The following is a 15,893-nucleotide window of genomic DNA, read 5'->3' as shown; positions in this document are numbered from 1 at the left end:
AAGTGTCCATCTCCATTATCTTCTTTGCCAGTGCCGCCCCCCGTTATCTGTAAAATCTCAAACGTGAAGTGTTTCATGAATACAGTTAAACTGGGTATTTTGTGGAACATTCGAGTTATCTTTCACGGTTGAACCACAGTTAGTATGGATGCAGTTCAATGTAGACTGGCTCTGTTATTCAGTAGTAGCTGCTGGCGCCTTCACGAACCAACTGAATCGATGGCTGCCAAAATCTCAAATGCTATGACGATCAGTTCTATCAACTGGACACGTGTTGTTACCATTCTTTTCTTTTTTTGACATATTGTTCAGATTCTGGTAGCAGCATATACATCTACTTACATTTTTTGCTTGCCTCCTACACAAGATTACCTGAGGCAAGCAATTGGTTTTCATCTTACCAAGATATACCTACCTAAGACCTAAACCGCATTAGTCGACAGACACTCGACACGTTCGGGGCATGAAAGATTTCTTCAGAAGGCTTCTCGTCTCGATTCCCAAATCACATCACCAAATTGACATCACATTTTCGCTGCAGGACGCGGTCATTTACTGGTCTAGTCTCTATGTCGGCACGATCGGTTCCGTACCTGCACATGTTTACTCTGTCTGCCGATGACGTCTCTTACCAGAAGCAAAGGCCCGCCACCCTTTTTCCATTTCCTCTGCTTTTTTCTGGAAAATACCCTCAGAAATGTATGGATCCATGTCCTAGAATTTGCGGTTAACATTGGTGGGCAGCAAGGCATTGTTGGTGCATCTCTTCTGTGGACTGAAGCAAAATATGCTAATCTTGTCTGCTGCTCTCTTTGATGGAATAGCCGTAACCTGAAGGTGCAACCCTCCAGGCAGCGTTTCTCCCTTGAGCTACATGCACCATCTAATCTACTGTTTCTCCTGATGCTGACAGAGGAAAGACAGGAGGCCTGGGATTTGGTTGGGCTGGATTTGGATCAGCAGTAAACCGGAGGCCCGACGAAGGCGATCGACGGCGTGGACCGGTGGTCCGTAGCCCGGCCTGTTCACCCTCCATCTCCATGGTTGGTCGCATCTTCCAAGCTGCCGACTTGCGGGAGAAATCTGGCCCTGTAGCTGATGCCGGGAGCGGATTTTCACTTCTCACTGTGCACGCACGCGCACCGATATAAGTAACCAACTGTTCGATTGGAACGGAGCAACGTAGTTCGCCGTATCTGATTGCTTCTCTGCTTGGTTTCTTTGCCCGGTTGGTTGGTTGGCCGGGCGACTGGCTAACTGTGCTGTATGTAGTCTTGCCTGTTACAGGAAGTGAAGTGCAGTAACTAGAGCCTGCTCCGGGTCCGGTGACGGCGACCCTGCCGGCGCCACCACCGAACGGCCGTACGGTCGAGACGCCACGCGGCAGAGACCCGGCGACGGGCGAAGATTTCAGCAACCGCGGCGAGAGGGGCTGCTGGAACGACCGGTGGAGCTAGCTAGCAGCTCGCGCGCACGCGAAGGCGAGGGATTTGGCGGGCCGCGGTCGTGGTACTTGCGCGCGCGGCCGTGCGGATGACGGGATCCTTGCGTAAGGGCGCAACCACGGCAGGCAGGCAGGTAGGCATGCACCAACACGACATGCGTGCGGGCGTGGGAAAACAACGGCCTTGGGGTTGGGGCCGGGCGCAACGAACTGTAGCTAGCGCGCGTGGGGGTGGGGGCTGGTGTCCGATGCGGACCCGGGAGGAAGATAACCGGTGGGATCTTCCCGAGGAAACAATACAAGAAACTTTAAGGAAATGTTAAACAGGGCAATTCTGACGTTTTGGATAAATTATACTATTGTCATGAGCATGGTAATATCACATGGCAAATCTTGGCAAAAAAAAAAAACTAAGCATAAGAAGGATTTCTCATGTTCGCATGCTCGCGCTAACATAATTTGTCAGAAAAAGAAACTTCATTTACCCCCGTTCTCTGTAGGGCTGTAAGAAAAGCTCGAGCCTCGTGAGCCGCTCGAGATCGACTCATATTTTAGCTCAGACCGAGATCGATTCGAAAAGAAATGTGCCGAACATGAGCACTTTACGTAGCTCGATCAAGAAAAGAGCCGATCTTGAGCCAACATTGACTCGCTCGATTTTAACTCGATAGCTCGATATCGTACAAGTGTATTAAATAATCATCATGTCTATTTCAAAGAATTAGGATCATCCATTGCGATATATGTTCTATACAATATTTTTCTTCATTTTACCTACTAACAAACAGAAAATTAAGTGTGGAATTATTTTTCTCAATATGACACGAGGCCAACCGTGTGTTTAATATCTTGTTATTTGGGCCAAAGTTTGAGAGATGACACACCTTTGTTGTCTTCTATCCACAATCTCTTGTTATTAAATACTAGTTTTCAATTGAGAAAGAATATGTCGCATTTTATAGTGATTTTTTCGGTTGTGGCCTACCTTACATTAAAATTTGTTTTAAAATAAATAATTGAAAAAACATCTTATTTAGCTTGAGATCGACTCGAGATAGATATAAGCTGAGTACGAGCCACTTTCTACAACTTGACCTTGAGCTTAGCGCATTTTGAGCTCGCTCGAATTTTAGTATGAGTTGAGCTAAGCCTAGGCCAACTCGCTGACTCGTTTGCAGCCCTAGTTCTCTGAGCCACATGGTGCATATGGCTTAGAAGACTAGGGTGATTGACCCTTTACCGTCGGTCCCGAATGCAGGTCCGGTCACGTGGGTGTAGTTACCTGACAAGACATATAGAAATAACAAAGGATGAGTTCTCTTCGACGAGACCACACACACCGAAGCAAACTTTGCTGCATCAAGGAATCATCAGCGCAGCCATGAGAACTCCATTGAGGGCATTCTTCTTAAGGGTTTTAAAGCTGGTTGAACAACATCTCTATCAGATCCTTCATCAGGGAGAAGTCGACCGGCAAAGAATAAAATTACTACCCGCTGCCACCACAAAGGAACAATAACATTCTCCGCCTCGCAAAGGAACCAACACATCATAAGGTCAAATTGAAGATTCATGAAACTGGCGAAGACCTATCTCCACTAGATTGTCGACAATAGCAAATAACACACCGCTAGAATAAGGACGAAGCAAGGAGGAGTTAGTCAATGGAGAGGTAGCCACCGCTGTTTCAGCTTCGGAGGACACACTAGCTGGTTTGCGCCTTCAAGTTGACATCCAAGTCACCAGCTATGTTGGCCTAACAAATGGGCCTAACCAGTCAAAATCGAAGAAACATGTTAACTAGGCTAAAAAATGGTGTAATGTAACAACTTCGGGGTAAATGAATACCCATTCGCTCCTTACACACGCAAGGGCCGCCAATGCTAGGGTTTCCGCTGCCACCAGCCGCGTAGCCGCTGGTCTGCCTTGTCTCCTGTGGCTTTAGGGCCATGGAGGCGCCGTGGATCTCGGTCCTTGCCGGCGGGATGGCTCAGTTTTCAGGTATTTTTTAAGCTTTGGTAGGGTTTGTGTCCTGCTCAGAAAGATAAGGCGGTGGCAGCTTCCGAAAGATGGAATGAGGTTCTTCCCGTCTAGCCCCCTTCCCGGTATTGGTGCTTTCAACATCGTTGGAGGGCGTGTGGAGGTTTGCCTCTGATGGATCTCAGGGGATTTTGGCTGGCGTTTGTCTTCGGTGGATCCGTTTGGATCCGGTCTTCCCTCATATCTCTGTGTGTCTACAGGTTTGATCTTTTCGATCTAAGCTTCTCTTCATCGACAGCGGTTGCTGTTTTGGAGCGTTAGTCCTCTGAGGCCTTAGCATGACGACTTTCCTACTGTCTACTACAATAAGGTTTGTCCGGCTCCGATGATGAAGGGCCGATGACGGCGGCACGCCTTTGGCTCGCTCCAGTGTTTGTAGTCGTCGTTAGGTGGTCTATAGACTTGGATGTAATTTTTATTCGGGTGTTCTTTGTACCACGTACCTTGATAGTTGATGAATAGGTCGGAAGTTTTTCCCACGGGAAACTTCGGGGTAAATGCGGCAGCAAAATATAAATGTTGTTTCCTTCTTCTATCGTTTATTTTCTACCTTCCGATTGAGAGAGGTAGATTACTCTTAATAGCGACGGCATATATACCCTAATTGGCAACTATTGCAACTTCCAAGTGAGAAGAAACCAATCTACTTTCGTGGCATGTGCTATTAGGTGGCACATAGTAGTACACATCTTGCTGTTCCTATATGGAATGTGTATGTGTCTCCAGTATCGGTATGTACACACATCGTTTTCGACATGTGACGAGACCAACACCCAAGCCGATCGGTCGAGTAAAGCAAGAGCCTTTTTTTGACTGTTGGGGAAACAGAAACTGCGAGAGACTAGTAACAGCCTTTGTACAAAGCAGGATTCGAAAGCAGCAAGGTGTACAGTATGAGAGTGGTGTCTCTCGGACGACCAAGTGCTCCTCGTGGGGCTCGGCCTGTCTCCTCCCTCCCTCTCACCATCACCGTAGATTAAAAAGAGATCTATAGCTAGCCTATGGACGGAGCGCTATATATATACACGCTTCGGTTGCAGCTCCGACGCACTTGTCACACTGTTCGATCGATGTGCATTGCATGCTTTGCCTTCGCTACCCCGCCTCCCCTGCCCAAGCCATCAGATCACACCGCACCGCCGAGGAAGGGGTTGGTGGCGCGCTCGCGGCCGGCCTTTTAAGAGCCGGCGCCGGCAGCAGCAGCGGGAGATAGGGGACGATGGGGCGGCAGCCGTGCTGCGACAAGCTGGGGGTGAAGCGCGGGCCGTGGACGGCGGAGGAGGACCGGAAGCTGATGGCCTTCATCCTCGGCAACGCCGGCCGCTGCTGCTGGCGCGCCGTGCCCAAGCTGGCCGGCCTGCTGCGCTGCGGCAAGAGCTGCCGCCTCCGCTGGACCAACTACCTCCGCCCCGACCTCAAGCGCGGCCTCCTCACCGACGACGAGGAGCGGCTCGTCGTCGACCTCCACGCCAAGCTCGGCAACAGGTACATATCTTTTCTCATCCCACGTACTTGCATGTACATATGCAGAAAGGGAAAATGCATGAGAGTCTCCACATGCATGCACGCATGCATATATGGATCGATGATCACGGAGCGATATAGGGTGGTCTGAAGCTTATCCTCTAGCTAGCTAGGGTAAGAACAGGATTAATCCGCTAGAGTAAAGGTAGGATATCGATATCCATGCATTCATATGGTGCCTGGTTAATGTGCACGAAAAGGACCTGACCAATAATATTTGGGATCGAGCTAGCCAGAGAGTAGCCATTAGCCATGTCGCCATGATGTATATAGGTTATACTGTGAAGTCTCCGTCGATCGCTGTTGAGTCCAAACAACTTCAACTGTCAAGAGCACACACACAAAATTCTTAAATTGCTTGAAAACGAAGTGATCGATCAGCGGTGTGAGCTACAAGGCAGTATGTATGTACCTTTTCGGGTCTTTGACAGGAGCTAGTACGTAGCTGGAATGCTAGACAGAGATTGATGCATGTAACATCAATCGTGCCTAGGCAGTACTAGGAAGCAGGGAATTATTAGCCACCACTGAAATGATATATATGGGAGTGGTGACTTAAGTAGTAGTCCCCTCTGCTGCTTGTGATGAACATGTTATTTCCGTTGAGCAAGTAATAGAATCGAGTATCTACTCCCTCCGTCTCACAATATAAGAAAAACAATCTTATATTGTAGGACGGAGGGAGTAATTGTGAAGATTTATAAATACTCCAGATACCACTGGAAATTGTAAAACCATGGCAAAATATGTCATCGAAGAATAAGTGTGACATGCTGGTGACCTATTGCCTTCGCACGAGGTTTATGACCTACGTGTACCACTGATGTACCGTACACACGAACTGATGTAGATAGGACAGAAAAGGAACTATGGCGGAACAGATGAATGATCCTTAACGCAAAGGCATAGCTCATGCCATGTTTGTATGAATGTTAACTAACACTCATAAAAGCAACTAATTCATGTCCCAAACTTTAAATTAGCATTGTTGGTCTAGCTCTAGCCTTTAGGAATCCTAAACATGGAATATCAGTATATGCAGAGGCCGCGGGAATCCCCTTTCCGCAAAACAAAGTGTCAGTATATATATTGACTGTCCTTCTCGAGCCTAGTGGCATAGCAGCAAAAAATTCCAGCAATAACCACTACCTTTTCTTTTTCTTGTATCCATCACTCTCAAGATGAGTGACCTAGATCGAGCCAGCAGCCACCAGTAGTAGCACTAGCTTTCCATGTGTGGCTGAGGAAAACCCTAAGCCTTGGATTCAGAAATGGAAAGCATCGCCCTCAGGGGTCGAGCTGCCTCTCACGCTTGGAACTTTTTTAAAGGCCACTCTCTCACTCTACCAACCACTTTTATTATTTTGTCACTGATAAAAGGCTACTCAGCTTTAAGAAACAGATGATGTCGATGTAGTGGATAGTGATATTTGAATCTCGTGGTACTTCCATATCCCCAAGTTGTTCATGAAAGTGTTGACTAGTTGTGACATGCATATATGTAGCTAGTTAAAAAGGCATGCATAGTAAAAATGTAATCAACGTTAGAAAGAAACCATGAATCAGTGACAAGGACGAACGTACTCCGTTGGCTTTAATTCTTACATAAGCATCATGTTTGCATGATGCTCTAATAGTCTTGAATTAAAAGGTACTAATTTTTCTCTAATTCGATTATGTTTTGGAAGATATGGACAAAGTTTCATACAGAAATGTTAGTGAAAAATATAGAACAAATCATTATAATTTAAAATGTTTTCTGTGACAAATACTATTTTTGGCGGTCAATGCAGATAATTTATTTAATAATCCTCAAGAGTTATGAAATCTTGAATGCGCTATTTGAAAGCTTTTGTCTATTTTCCATATGTGTACTACTATTTGGTTTTAATTTTGTCAATGGCTCTATGCAGATGGTCCAAGATTGCTGCCAAGTTACCAGGAAGGACAGATAACGAGATTAAGAACCATTGGAACACACACATAAAGAAGAAGCTCATCAAGATGGGAATTGACCCGATCACACACGTGCCCCTCGAAGTCCGAAAGCAGCCGCAACAAGCTAGCCTATCCACAACGTCCGCACAATCCTCGACCATCACGATAGAATGCAAGTCCAACAATGGGCAACAATGCCAGCAGCAGGACACCCACATCAACAGGGACGCGTCATCGGTCGGCGGCGAGTCTAGCCCACCGAACTTATCGGGCACAAACACCGACAACACTACGGGTGGTAGCAACAACATCCATGATCAGGATCCACTAGTGAAATGGCTGCTGGAAGAGGAGGATGACCTCCCTGCCATTGGCATCGTCGAAGAGCCGTGGCTTGACTTCACAGTCGAAAATGATGTTGACAAGTTCAATGGCATTCCCTCCACCATGTCGTGGGACATTGGAACGACGGATTGGCTGCTCGACTACCAAGATTTTGGGGTAGGGGACTCAACTTTGCTTGATGATGCCTCCATGGTCGACAGCTCAAGCGGATCAAACCTCTAGTAGTTTAGCTACATCTAGCTTGCAAACAACTGAAGAAGATGTCAGCTTGTGTTGCATGTCGTACATAGTGTAGATAAGTGCACCAATTAATAAAATATGTGCTCGTTTAAATCCAGTTAATTCTTGAATTGATGCATTTTGGTAAGGTGTAGAATAGTGTTATGTGTTGCATATTTATCCCTCAAAGGTCAAGGGGTGAATCAAATTGTGTTACTCAGATCCACAAAGTTGTACTAGAGGTGCGACAGTTAATTTGGATCGGATGGAGTATTAAAAAGCTATGTTTCCTCTCGACTAGAGAGATTATAGAATTCATTTATATGTGTTGTTGTACCAGTATCTAGAAGCTTCCAATACTAAATATTTGGGTTGGAAATAAATATGTCTACATATTTTTCTCACTTTGATCATGTATTTTTTTCCTTACAAATACATGATCAAAGTGAGCTTAGGTTACAAATTCAGACATGTATGAGAGAACGAAACCTAAACTTTGTTACGGTTCTAAGTTGTAGCAGCACATATTAAATTGATGGATGTAGATTTCTCAGTAAATAGAAGTGCATTTCTACCATAACGACGATAATTCTTATGGCCAAAACTAATATAGGTAGTTATTTTTGTGGTAGTATGATATATGGTGTATACGTTGTTTAGTTATTGCATCTTGAAGAGCATGGATTCCTAATTGTTTGCTATGCATATGTGGTGCTTCACTTGAGTGGTAATGAAAAATATTTTTGGTAATTATTTTATCAATGCAAAGTTGTTGAGTTCATTGCAGTTATGGTGTAAGCTTTGTATGGTAGTTAAATATTTGCATGATAGTTATGTTTAATGTTTTAAACGTATTAAATATTTAGTATGTAGGCTTATAAATCCAACAACTCAACAGAGTTTGAAAAATGAAGTTGATTAGTCATAAAGATGTCACTCGCTATTTAATGATGTGTTTTTTCTGTTTGAAAGTTGAGGCAACTCATTGGATGGAAAATAATAAAAGGTGTAAAAGAAATGGAGCAAAGAACGAAAAGTGAAAAGCTAAATGGATCGTTGGAAGTGAAATGTAAAAAAAAAAGATGCGATGGATTTTTCAATCTGTTTCTTCTTACCAGGGGTTGTAAAGGAACCAAAAAGATTCTTGAGGGGCACATGACAATGAGATTTCATTCTCTAGAGGTCCAAATTAGAACATCAAAATTTTACAGTACAATGATAATTCTCCTACATAGAAGATTGTTGTTCAATAAGGTTAGTGCCAAAACTTTACTTAGCTTTTTGTTGAAGTTTTTTTTTCAAAAAAATGTGAAATGTATGCTTTAAAAGTCCCCCACGTCATTCAATCAATATGCACATATGGAGCAAATTAATGGGCGTGCTATCCAAAGTAAAGCTCAATGTCGATTCCGCTCAAGTTGGCAAATCCTTTGCATGCAAGTCAAGAGGAAATACATAAAAAGGTAAATATCTATGTGGACTAATTTACAAGTGATTAATCTGTGATGATTCATAACTAAGAAAGTACTCTAGAAAGGAAAACCCCTTAGCCATTTCCTTTTGTATTGAAGAAACAACCAGACGACCGTTCCCTTATAATTATGGGCTAGGTAGTGTAGAAGCTTATCATCTTGATCCACCAAATCATACATATTGCACATGATAGTTCATACTGCAAGAGTAAAAATTACGTTAGAAACATTTGAAAATTCCTGTAACTTCACATGTTGCTCTATATACTTCATCTGTATTATTCGTCATAGATCTGCCAAGCAACAAGTGAAGTTTTTCATTTGTTGCTCAACAATTTTCTTTTGCAGAAATTGTTGCTCGACACATTGATGAATAATACAAAAGAAGTATATGAATTTTAAAATTAAAACACGGCGTACTTCGATCAATGTTCATAACAAGATGCTAAATCTAGCTTGCAATAAACCAAAGAAGATGCCAACTTGTGTTGCATGTCATACATAGTGTAGATAAGTGCGATTTTGAATAAAATCCATGCTCATATGAATCCAAATATTTCTCGGGTCGATGCATTTTCTGCAAGGTGTAGATTAGTATGACATGTTGCATAATTTTTCTTCGAAGGTGAGGGGGTGAACCAAATTTTGATATTAGAAAGCTATGTCTCTCCTCAAGTAGAGAGATTGTAGAACTCCTATACATGTGTTGGTGTACCTGTGTAGCTAGATGTTTCCAATACTATATATTTGGGTGGGAAATAATATGTCTATATTTTTTCTTGCAAATACATGACCAAAAGTGCGCTTCTACAAGACAGGCTAGACATCCACACATTTATGAGAGAAAATAGGGCTAAACTATGTCACAATTTGAAGTTGCGGCTTGGAATCTAGTCTGTCGACCGAAAAAAAGGTGGGCTGGGTGTAATCGATCTCAAGGTCCAAAACAAAGCACTGCCCTTCAAATTCTTGCACAAATTTATCCATAAAGCTGATGTGCCTTGGGTTATGCTTGTTTGTGAAGGAAATATGCCCTAGAGGCAATAATAAAGTTGTTATTTATATTTCCTTATATCATGATAAATGTTTATTATTCATGCTAGAATTGTATTAATCGGAAACTTGATACATGTGTGAATACATAGACAAAACACATCGTCCCTAGTATGCCTCTACTAGACTAGCTCGTGAATCAAAGATGGTTAAGTTTCCTAACCATGGACATGTGTTGTCATTTGATGAAAGAGATCACATCATTAGATGAATGATGCGATGGACAAGACCCATCCGTTAGCTTAGCATAATGATCGTTAAGGTTTATTGCTATTGCTTTCTTCATGACTTATACATATTCCTTCGACTATGAGATTATGCAACTCCCGGATACCGGAGAAATACCTTGTGTGCTATCAAACGTCACAACACAACTGGGTGATTATAAAGATGCTCTACAGGTATCTCCGAAGGTGTTTGTTGGGTTGGCATAGATCGAGATTAGGATTTGTCACTCCAAGTATCGGAGAGGTATCTGTGGGCCCTCTCATTAATGCACATCATGATAAGCCTTGCAAGCAATGTGACTAATGAGTTAGTTATGGGATGATGCATTATGGAACGAGTAAAGAGACTTGCCGGTAACGAGATTGAACTAGGTATGAAGATTCCGACGATCGAATCTCGGGCAAGTAACATACCGATGACAAAGGGAATGACATATGTTGTCATTACGGTTTGACCGATAAAGATCTTCGTAGAATATGTAGGAACCAATATGAGCATCTAGGTTCCGCTATTGTTTATTGACCAGAGAGGTGTCTTGGTCATGTCTACATAGTTCTCGAACCCGTAGGGTCCGCACGCTTAACGTTCGATGACGATTTGTATTATGAGTTATGTGTTTTGGTGACCGAAGATTGTTCGGAGTCCCGGATGAGATCACGGACATGACGAGGAGTCTCGAAATGGTCGAGAGGTAAAGATTGATATATTGGACGATAGTATTCGGACACTCGAAGTGTTTCAGAATGTTTCTGGTACGTATCGGAGTACTGGGGGGTTACCGGAACCCCCCGGGGGGAAGATATGGGCCACATGGGCCATAGGAGGGAGGCAAGCCAGCGCACTAGGGTGGCGCCCCCCCAAGGGAGGAGTCTGAATTGGACTAGGGGAGGGGGCGTGTCGGTGTACTAGAGTAGGGGTACCCTAGTATCCCGAACTTGTGCACGGGCAGTCACAGCATCCCGCGGCAAGGCTTGCCGGGTGACCGCCAAGGTCCTCCGTGGTTCCTTTGGAGCCATTCAAGAACAAAGTATCCAAGTCAAGACCCCGGCAAGAGGAGCTTGCCGGGAAGGCTAACAAAAGCATCCCAAGACCCCGGCAAGAGGAGCTTGCCGGGAAGGCCACCCAAGGCATTGCAAGGAACTTGCCGCGGCGCACCATGTGCCCCGGCAAGGCCCGGTGAGCGACAAGCTCCCGGACGCGACAAGACAACGACAGCGGCAAGGCGCTTGCCGCGGAAAACCACCTCCCTGAGCCCGCGCTCCAGCACATCCACCAACGTGTCGCTCTGGGGCCCTTCCAGGCGTACGTGGCGGGAGGCTGTGCAGCCAGCGGCGTGCGGTGGCAAGCGGCGCTGACAAGATCGCCATCGTGGCGAACGGTGGCGTCCCTGGCGGTCCCTTTTCGCACTGTTTAGGCGACACAGACGGGCATTTAAGGCCCTTGTCCCCTGCCGTCAGGGTTAGGTATGATACACTGTAGCAGGTAGCTGTGCCTACCACAACACCTTTTACATTTTTACCCTTTGCCTCCGTTGCCACCTGTCGGTGACCCCTTGAGCATATAAAAGGAGGCCCATGCGCAACGTTGAGGGGGGTTAGCAAGTTCGAACATTCACGCTCGGTCTTGTTAGCTGCTGGTGTGTATTGTAGCACTCCGTGCTCCCGAGCAAGAGATCAATACAAACCACAAAGCAGGAGTAGGGTTTTACACATCCGTGCGGCCCGAACCTGGGTAAATTGCTCGCGTGCATCGCCTCGATCCGCTCTTTGCACGATCTCCTCCCCCGCCGAACCGAAAGGGACCCGGTCCGCCGGTCCCATAGGTGCCCGTGGATCAGTGCCCCGGCATCTTTGGCGCGCCAGGTAGGGGCGTCGAAGTTGTGTGAACCAGATCCGGCGTTCTCACGAGCTAGATCTTCATCATCTTCATCAACATGCCGCCGAAGAAGAAGGTTTCGGAGGCGGCTGCTCCGTCCGCGCCTTACCCACCACCGCCGGGACAAACGGCTGATGGGGCGGGCGCCGGCGGAAGAACGGGCGTAGACGAGGGAGCTCACGGTGCTGCCAGGTCCAAGGGCGAGGCTGCGCTGCCCATCGGCGGCGTAGCCGGCTCCCACAACGACCGGGCGCACTCCAAAACCTCGGCGTCCGTACATGCACCGCGCCTGTCTCAGGAGGTGCGGGACCGGCAGCGTCATGGTACTCACGGTACCATGCGTTTGCTAGACCAAGATCGGGCTGGTGGATCTCGGAGCGCTCAGGACCACCATGCACGCCAACATGCTGGCACGAGCGAGGCACGGTCACATGGACAGGATATTGCTCCTTCTAACGTGGTTAGAAGTCCGAGCATATCCCGCTGCTCGCACCGTTCGCCACCACCGCCCGCCACTGCAGCAGAAGCTCTGGTGCGAGCTCAGCTGCTCCTAGACTACCCTCCAACGGCGGACAAGATCGACGATTGGAGGGCAACCATCCAGAGTCTCATCGGCTTCGCCAACGGCGACACTCCACGGCAACCGAGCACGTCGCAGCCGCGGCAAGCCAGCCAGGCACGAGCCGGAGACGACAAGACTGGTGGGGGTGCAACTACTGTGCACTCTCCACCCCGAAGGCCGAGATCGCCGACTCGCCAGATCCACCTCGACGGCGACTCCACCGCGTCGTCAGATCCGTGAGCTCGTCGCGATCAGCGCCAAGTTCTTCAAGAACGACAACAAGAAGATGCTCGTACTCGCATCGAGCGCCGAAGGGAAGCGCGACGTCAATCAGACCAGCGCGCTGGGCCCTCTGTTGACATGCATGCGCCAGGGGAACCAGGCGACTTGCCGTACGCGGTAGGTTGCCCTGCGTTCACTCGTGAGCTGCGGCAAGTCCAGTGGCCCAGCACGAAGAATTTCAAACCAGATGTACCAGGGAAGTACGACGGCAAGACGCATCCGTCGAAGTTCCTCAGCATCTACACCATCGCGGTGCAGGCTGCCGGGGGGCGGGACGACAAGATCCTTGCCAACTACTTCCCGCTGGTGCTCAAGCCCAACGTCAGGTCCTGGCTCATGCACTTGCCGGACAACTCCATATCCTCCTGGGCCGATCTATGCCATCAGTTTGTCGGCGCCTTTACAGGCGGCCACAAACCTCATGGCCAAGAGAGTGACCTTCATCTGCTCGCCCAGAAGGAAGGAGAGCCCCTGCGCAAGTACATTCAGAGGTTCAGCCGTGTACAGTATAACATCCCAGACGTCCACCCCGCCGCGGTCATCAGCGCATTCCATCAGAACGTGCGTAACCGCAGGATGCAGGAGGAGATGGCGATGTGCAGGATCAGAGACGTCAGTGAGCTGTATGCCCTGGCCGACAAGTGTGCACGTGCTGAGGAAGGGAGGAAACTCCCCGGAGAGAAGACCGGAGCAGAAGGATGCTGCCCCGGTAAAGAAAAACCGGCGGCGGAACAGGAAGAAGAAAGGCAAAGAGGTGCTAGTCGTTGAGCAGTCCGGCAACGAAGGTGGCGCCAAGAAGGCCAAAGTTGGAAGCTCCGGCAAGGAAGTTGCCGCGTGCACCAACTGCCAGGCTGTGGCGGCCGCCGACAAGCAGGACGGCACCGACAAGCAGTACTGCAAGATTCACCGCACCAAGGGCCATGACCTCCAGAGCTACAAGAAGGTCGAGTAGCTTGTCCAGCAGCAAAAGGCTGAGTACGAGCGGCGAGACAAGGAGAGGGCCCAAGGAGGTGCTGGAGAATCCGGCAAGAAGCGCGCCAGCCGGGAAGGACGCCGCGGCAAGGCCAAGCAGCGGCAAGGAGACAGACCTCCCCGCGGCCGCGACAACGATGAAGACGACGACGACGACGACGAAGACATGGATGATGTTGAGACCAGTGAGCAGGAGTTCCAGAAAGCCACAGAGGTCTTGTGCGTTGACGGTGGTGCTTCTCTGCATACTTCGCACCGCCAGCTCAAGCAATGGGTGCGGGAAGTCAATGCAGCGGAGCCACCTGTCGAGTCACGCAAGCTTCTGAAATGGTCCAGCACGCCTATCATCTTTGACATTGAGGACCACCCTGATCGCACAACTGCGGTCGGGTGCTTGCCGATGTTGGTTTCACCAACTATCCGCAACCTCAAGGTCACTAAGATGTTAGTTGACGGCGGGGCCGGCTTGAACCTGATCTCCTCCACTGTACTCTAAAAACTCCAGATCCCTGACAGCGAGCTCGAAGAGACCGGCACATTCCAAGGAATCAACTCGGGAAGGAGCAAGCCGAAGGGTAAAGTCACGTTGCCAGTAACATTTGGCAGCGAGCTGAACTTCAGGACTGAGAGGGTCACATTTGACGTTGCCGATATTCCATTGCCTTACAATGGGATACTTGGCCGTCCAGCACTCGCCAAGTTTATGGCAGCCTCTCACTATGCATATAACATGCTGAAGATGCCAGGCCCGATAAGCGTCATCTCTGTCCCTGGTGACAAGAAAGATGCTCTTATCTGTGCCGACAAGATCTACCAGGAAGCAGCAGCCGCAGCAGAGCGCGAGTCACTTGCCGCTGAAGCTCCCGGGGGGAAGAAGACCAAGTCCGGCAAGAGTTCTAATGCCCACTCCAGCAAGCGCACCTCTTCGGAGTGCTGCGCTGCCGTCGAGGACGCACCATCGAGCTCCACCGGCAAGTGTAAGAAGACGATGGCAGCTCCGCCAGAGACGGAAAAGGTGTCCGCCAAGGAGGACGGCACTGGTGGTACCTTCACCATCAGTGCCACCCTCAACCCTAAATAGGAAAGCGCGCTCGTTGCTTTCCTGCGGGCGAATGTCGACGTGTTTGCGTGGCAACCGTCTGACATCCCCGGTGTTCCCAGGAAAGTGATTGAGCACCACCTTGCCGTTTGTCCTCATGGGCGGCCCGTCAAGCAGAAGGTCAGGAAGCAGGCAGTGGAGCGCCAAGAGTTCATTGCAGAAGAGATCAAGAAATTGGAAGTAGCAAGCCTTGTCAGAGGAGTGCTCCATCCCACGTGGTTGGCCAATCCTGTAGTCGTGCGCAAGGCGAATGGGAAATGGAGACTTTGTATCGATTTTACCGATGTTAACAAAGCTTGTCCCAAAGACCCATTCCCTTTGCCGCGCATTGACCAGATTGTTGACTCCACAGCCGGATGTGATTTGCTTTCATTTCTTGATGCATATTCAGGATATCATCAAATTTTCATGGCAGAAGAGGATGAGGAGAAGACCGCATTTATTACTCCATGTGGCACGTACTGCTTCGTACGAATGCCTTTCGGATTAAAAAATGCTGGTTCAACATTTGCAAGAGTAGTCCATGTCGCCCTTGAGCCGCAAATACACAGAAATGTGGAAGCCTACATGGATGATATAGTGGTCAAGAGCAAGGACAGGGCAACTCTGATTCAAGATTTGGATGAAACCTTTGCAAATCTGCGCAAGATCAGCCTCAAGATCAACCCAGAGAAGTGTGTGTTTGGAGTTCCTTCCGGAAAGCTTCTCGGGTTCTTCGTGTCTCAGCGGGGAATTGAAGCCAATCCCGACAAGATCAAGGCCATTGAGTAGATTGAAGCACCCAAGCGCGTCAAGGATGTACAAAGACTTGCCGGTTGCGTGGCTGCTCTCAGCAGGTTT

At 48.0% G+C, this 15,893-nt stretch overlaps 1 protein-coding gene across 1 annotated transcript; it reads left to right on the top strand.

Moving 5' to 3' along the window:
* Positions 1-4,525: 4,525 nt before the first annotated feature.
* Positions 4,526-7,658, top strand: LOC125510109 (MYB-like transcription factor ODO1). The gene is made up of 2 exons (XM_048675199.1): positions 4,526-4,969; positions 6,922-7,658. Exons 1-2 carry the CDS (start codon positions 4,704-4,706, stop codon positions 7,511-7,513), a joined length of 858 nt encoding a protein of 285 aa, XP_048531156.1. The 5' UTR covers positions 4,526-4,703; the 3' UTR covers positions 7,514-7,658.
* Positions 7,659-15,893: the final 8,235 nt, after the last annotated feature.

This window comes from Triticum urartu, chromosome 5 (genome assembly GCF_003073215.2).
Source record: "Triticum urartu cultivar G1812 chromosome 5, Tu2.1, whole genome shotgun sequence".
NCBI classification, from domain to species: Eukaryota; Viridiplantae; Streptophyta; class Magnoliopsida; order Poales; family Poaceae; genus Triticum; species Triticum urartu.
This window is presented reverse-complemented; position numbering and strand designations above follow the sequence as displayed.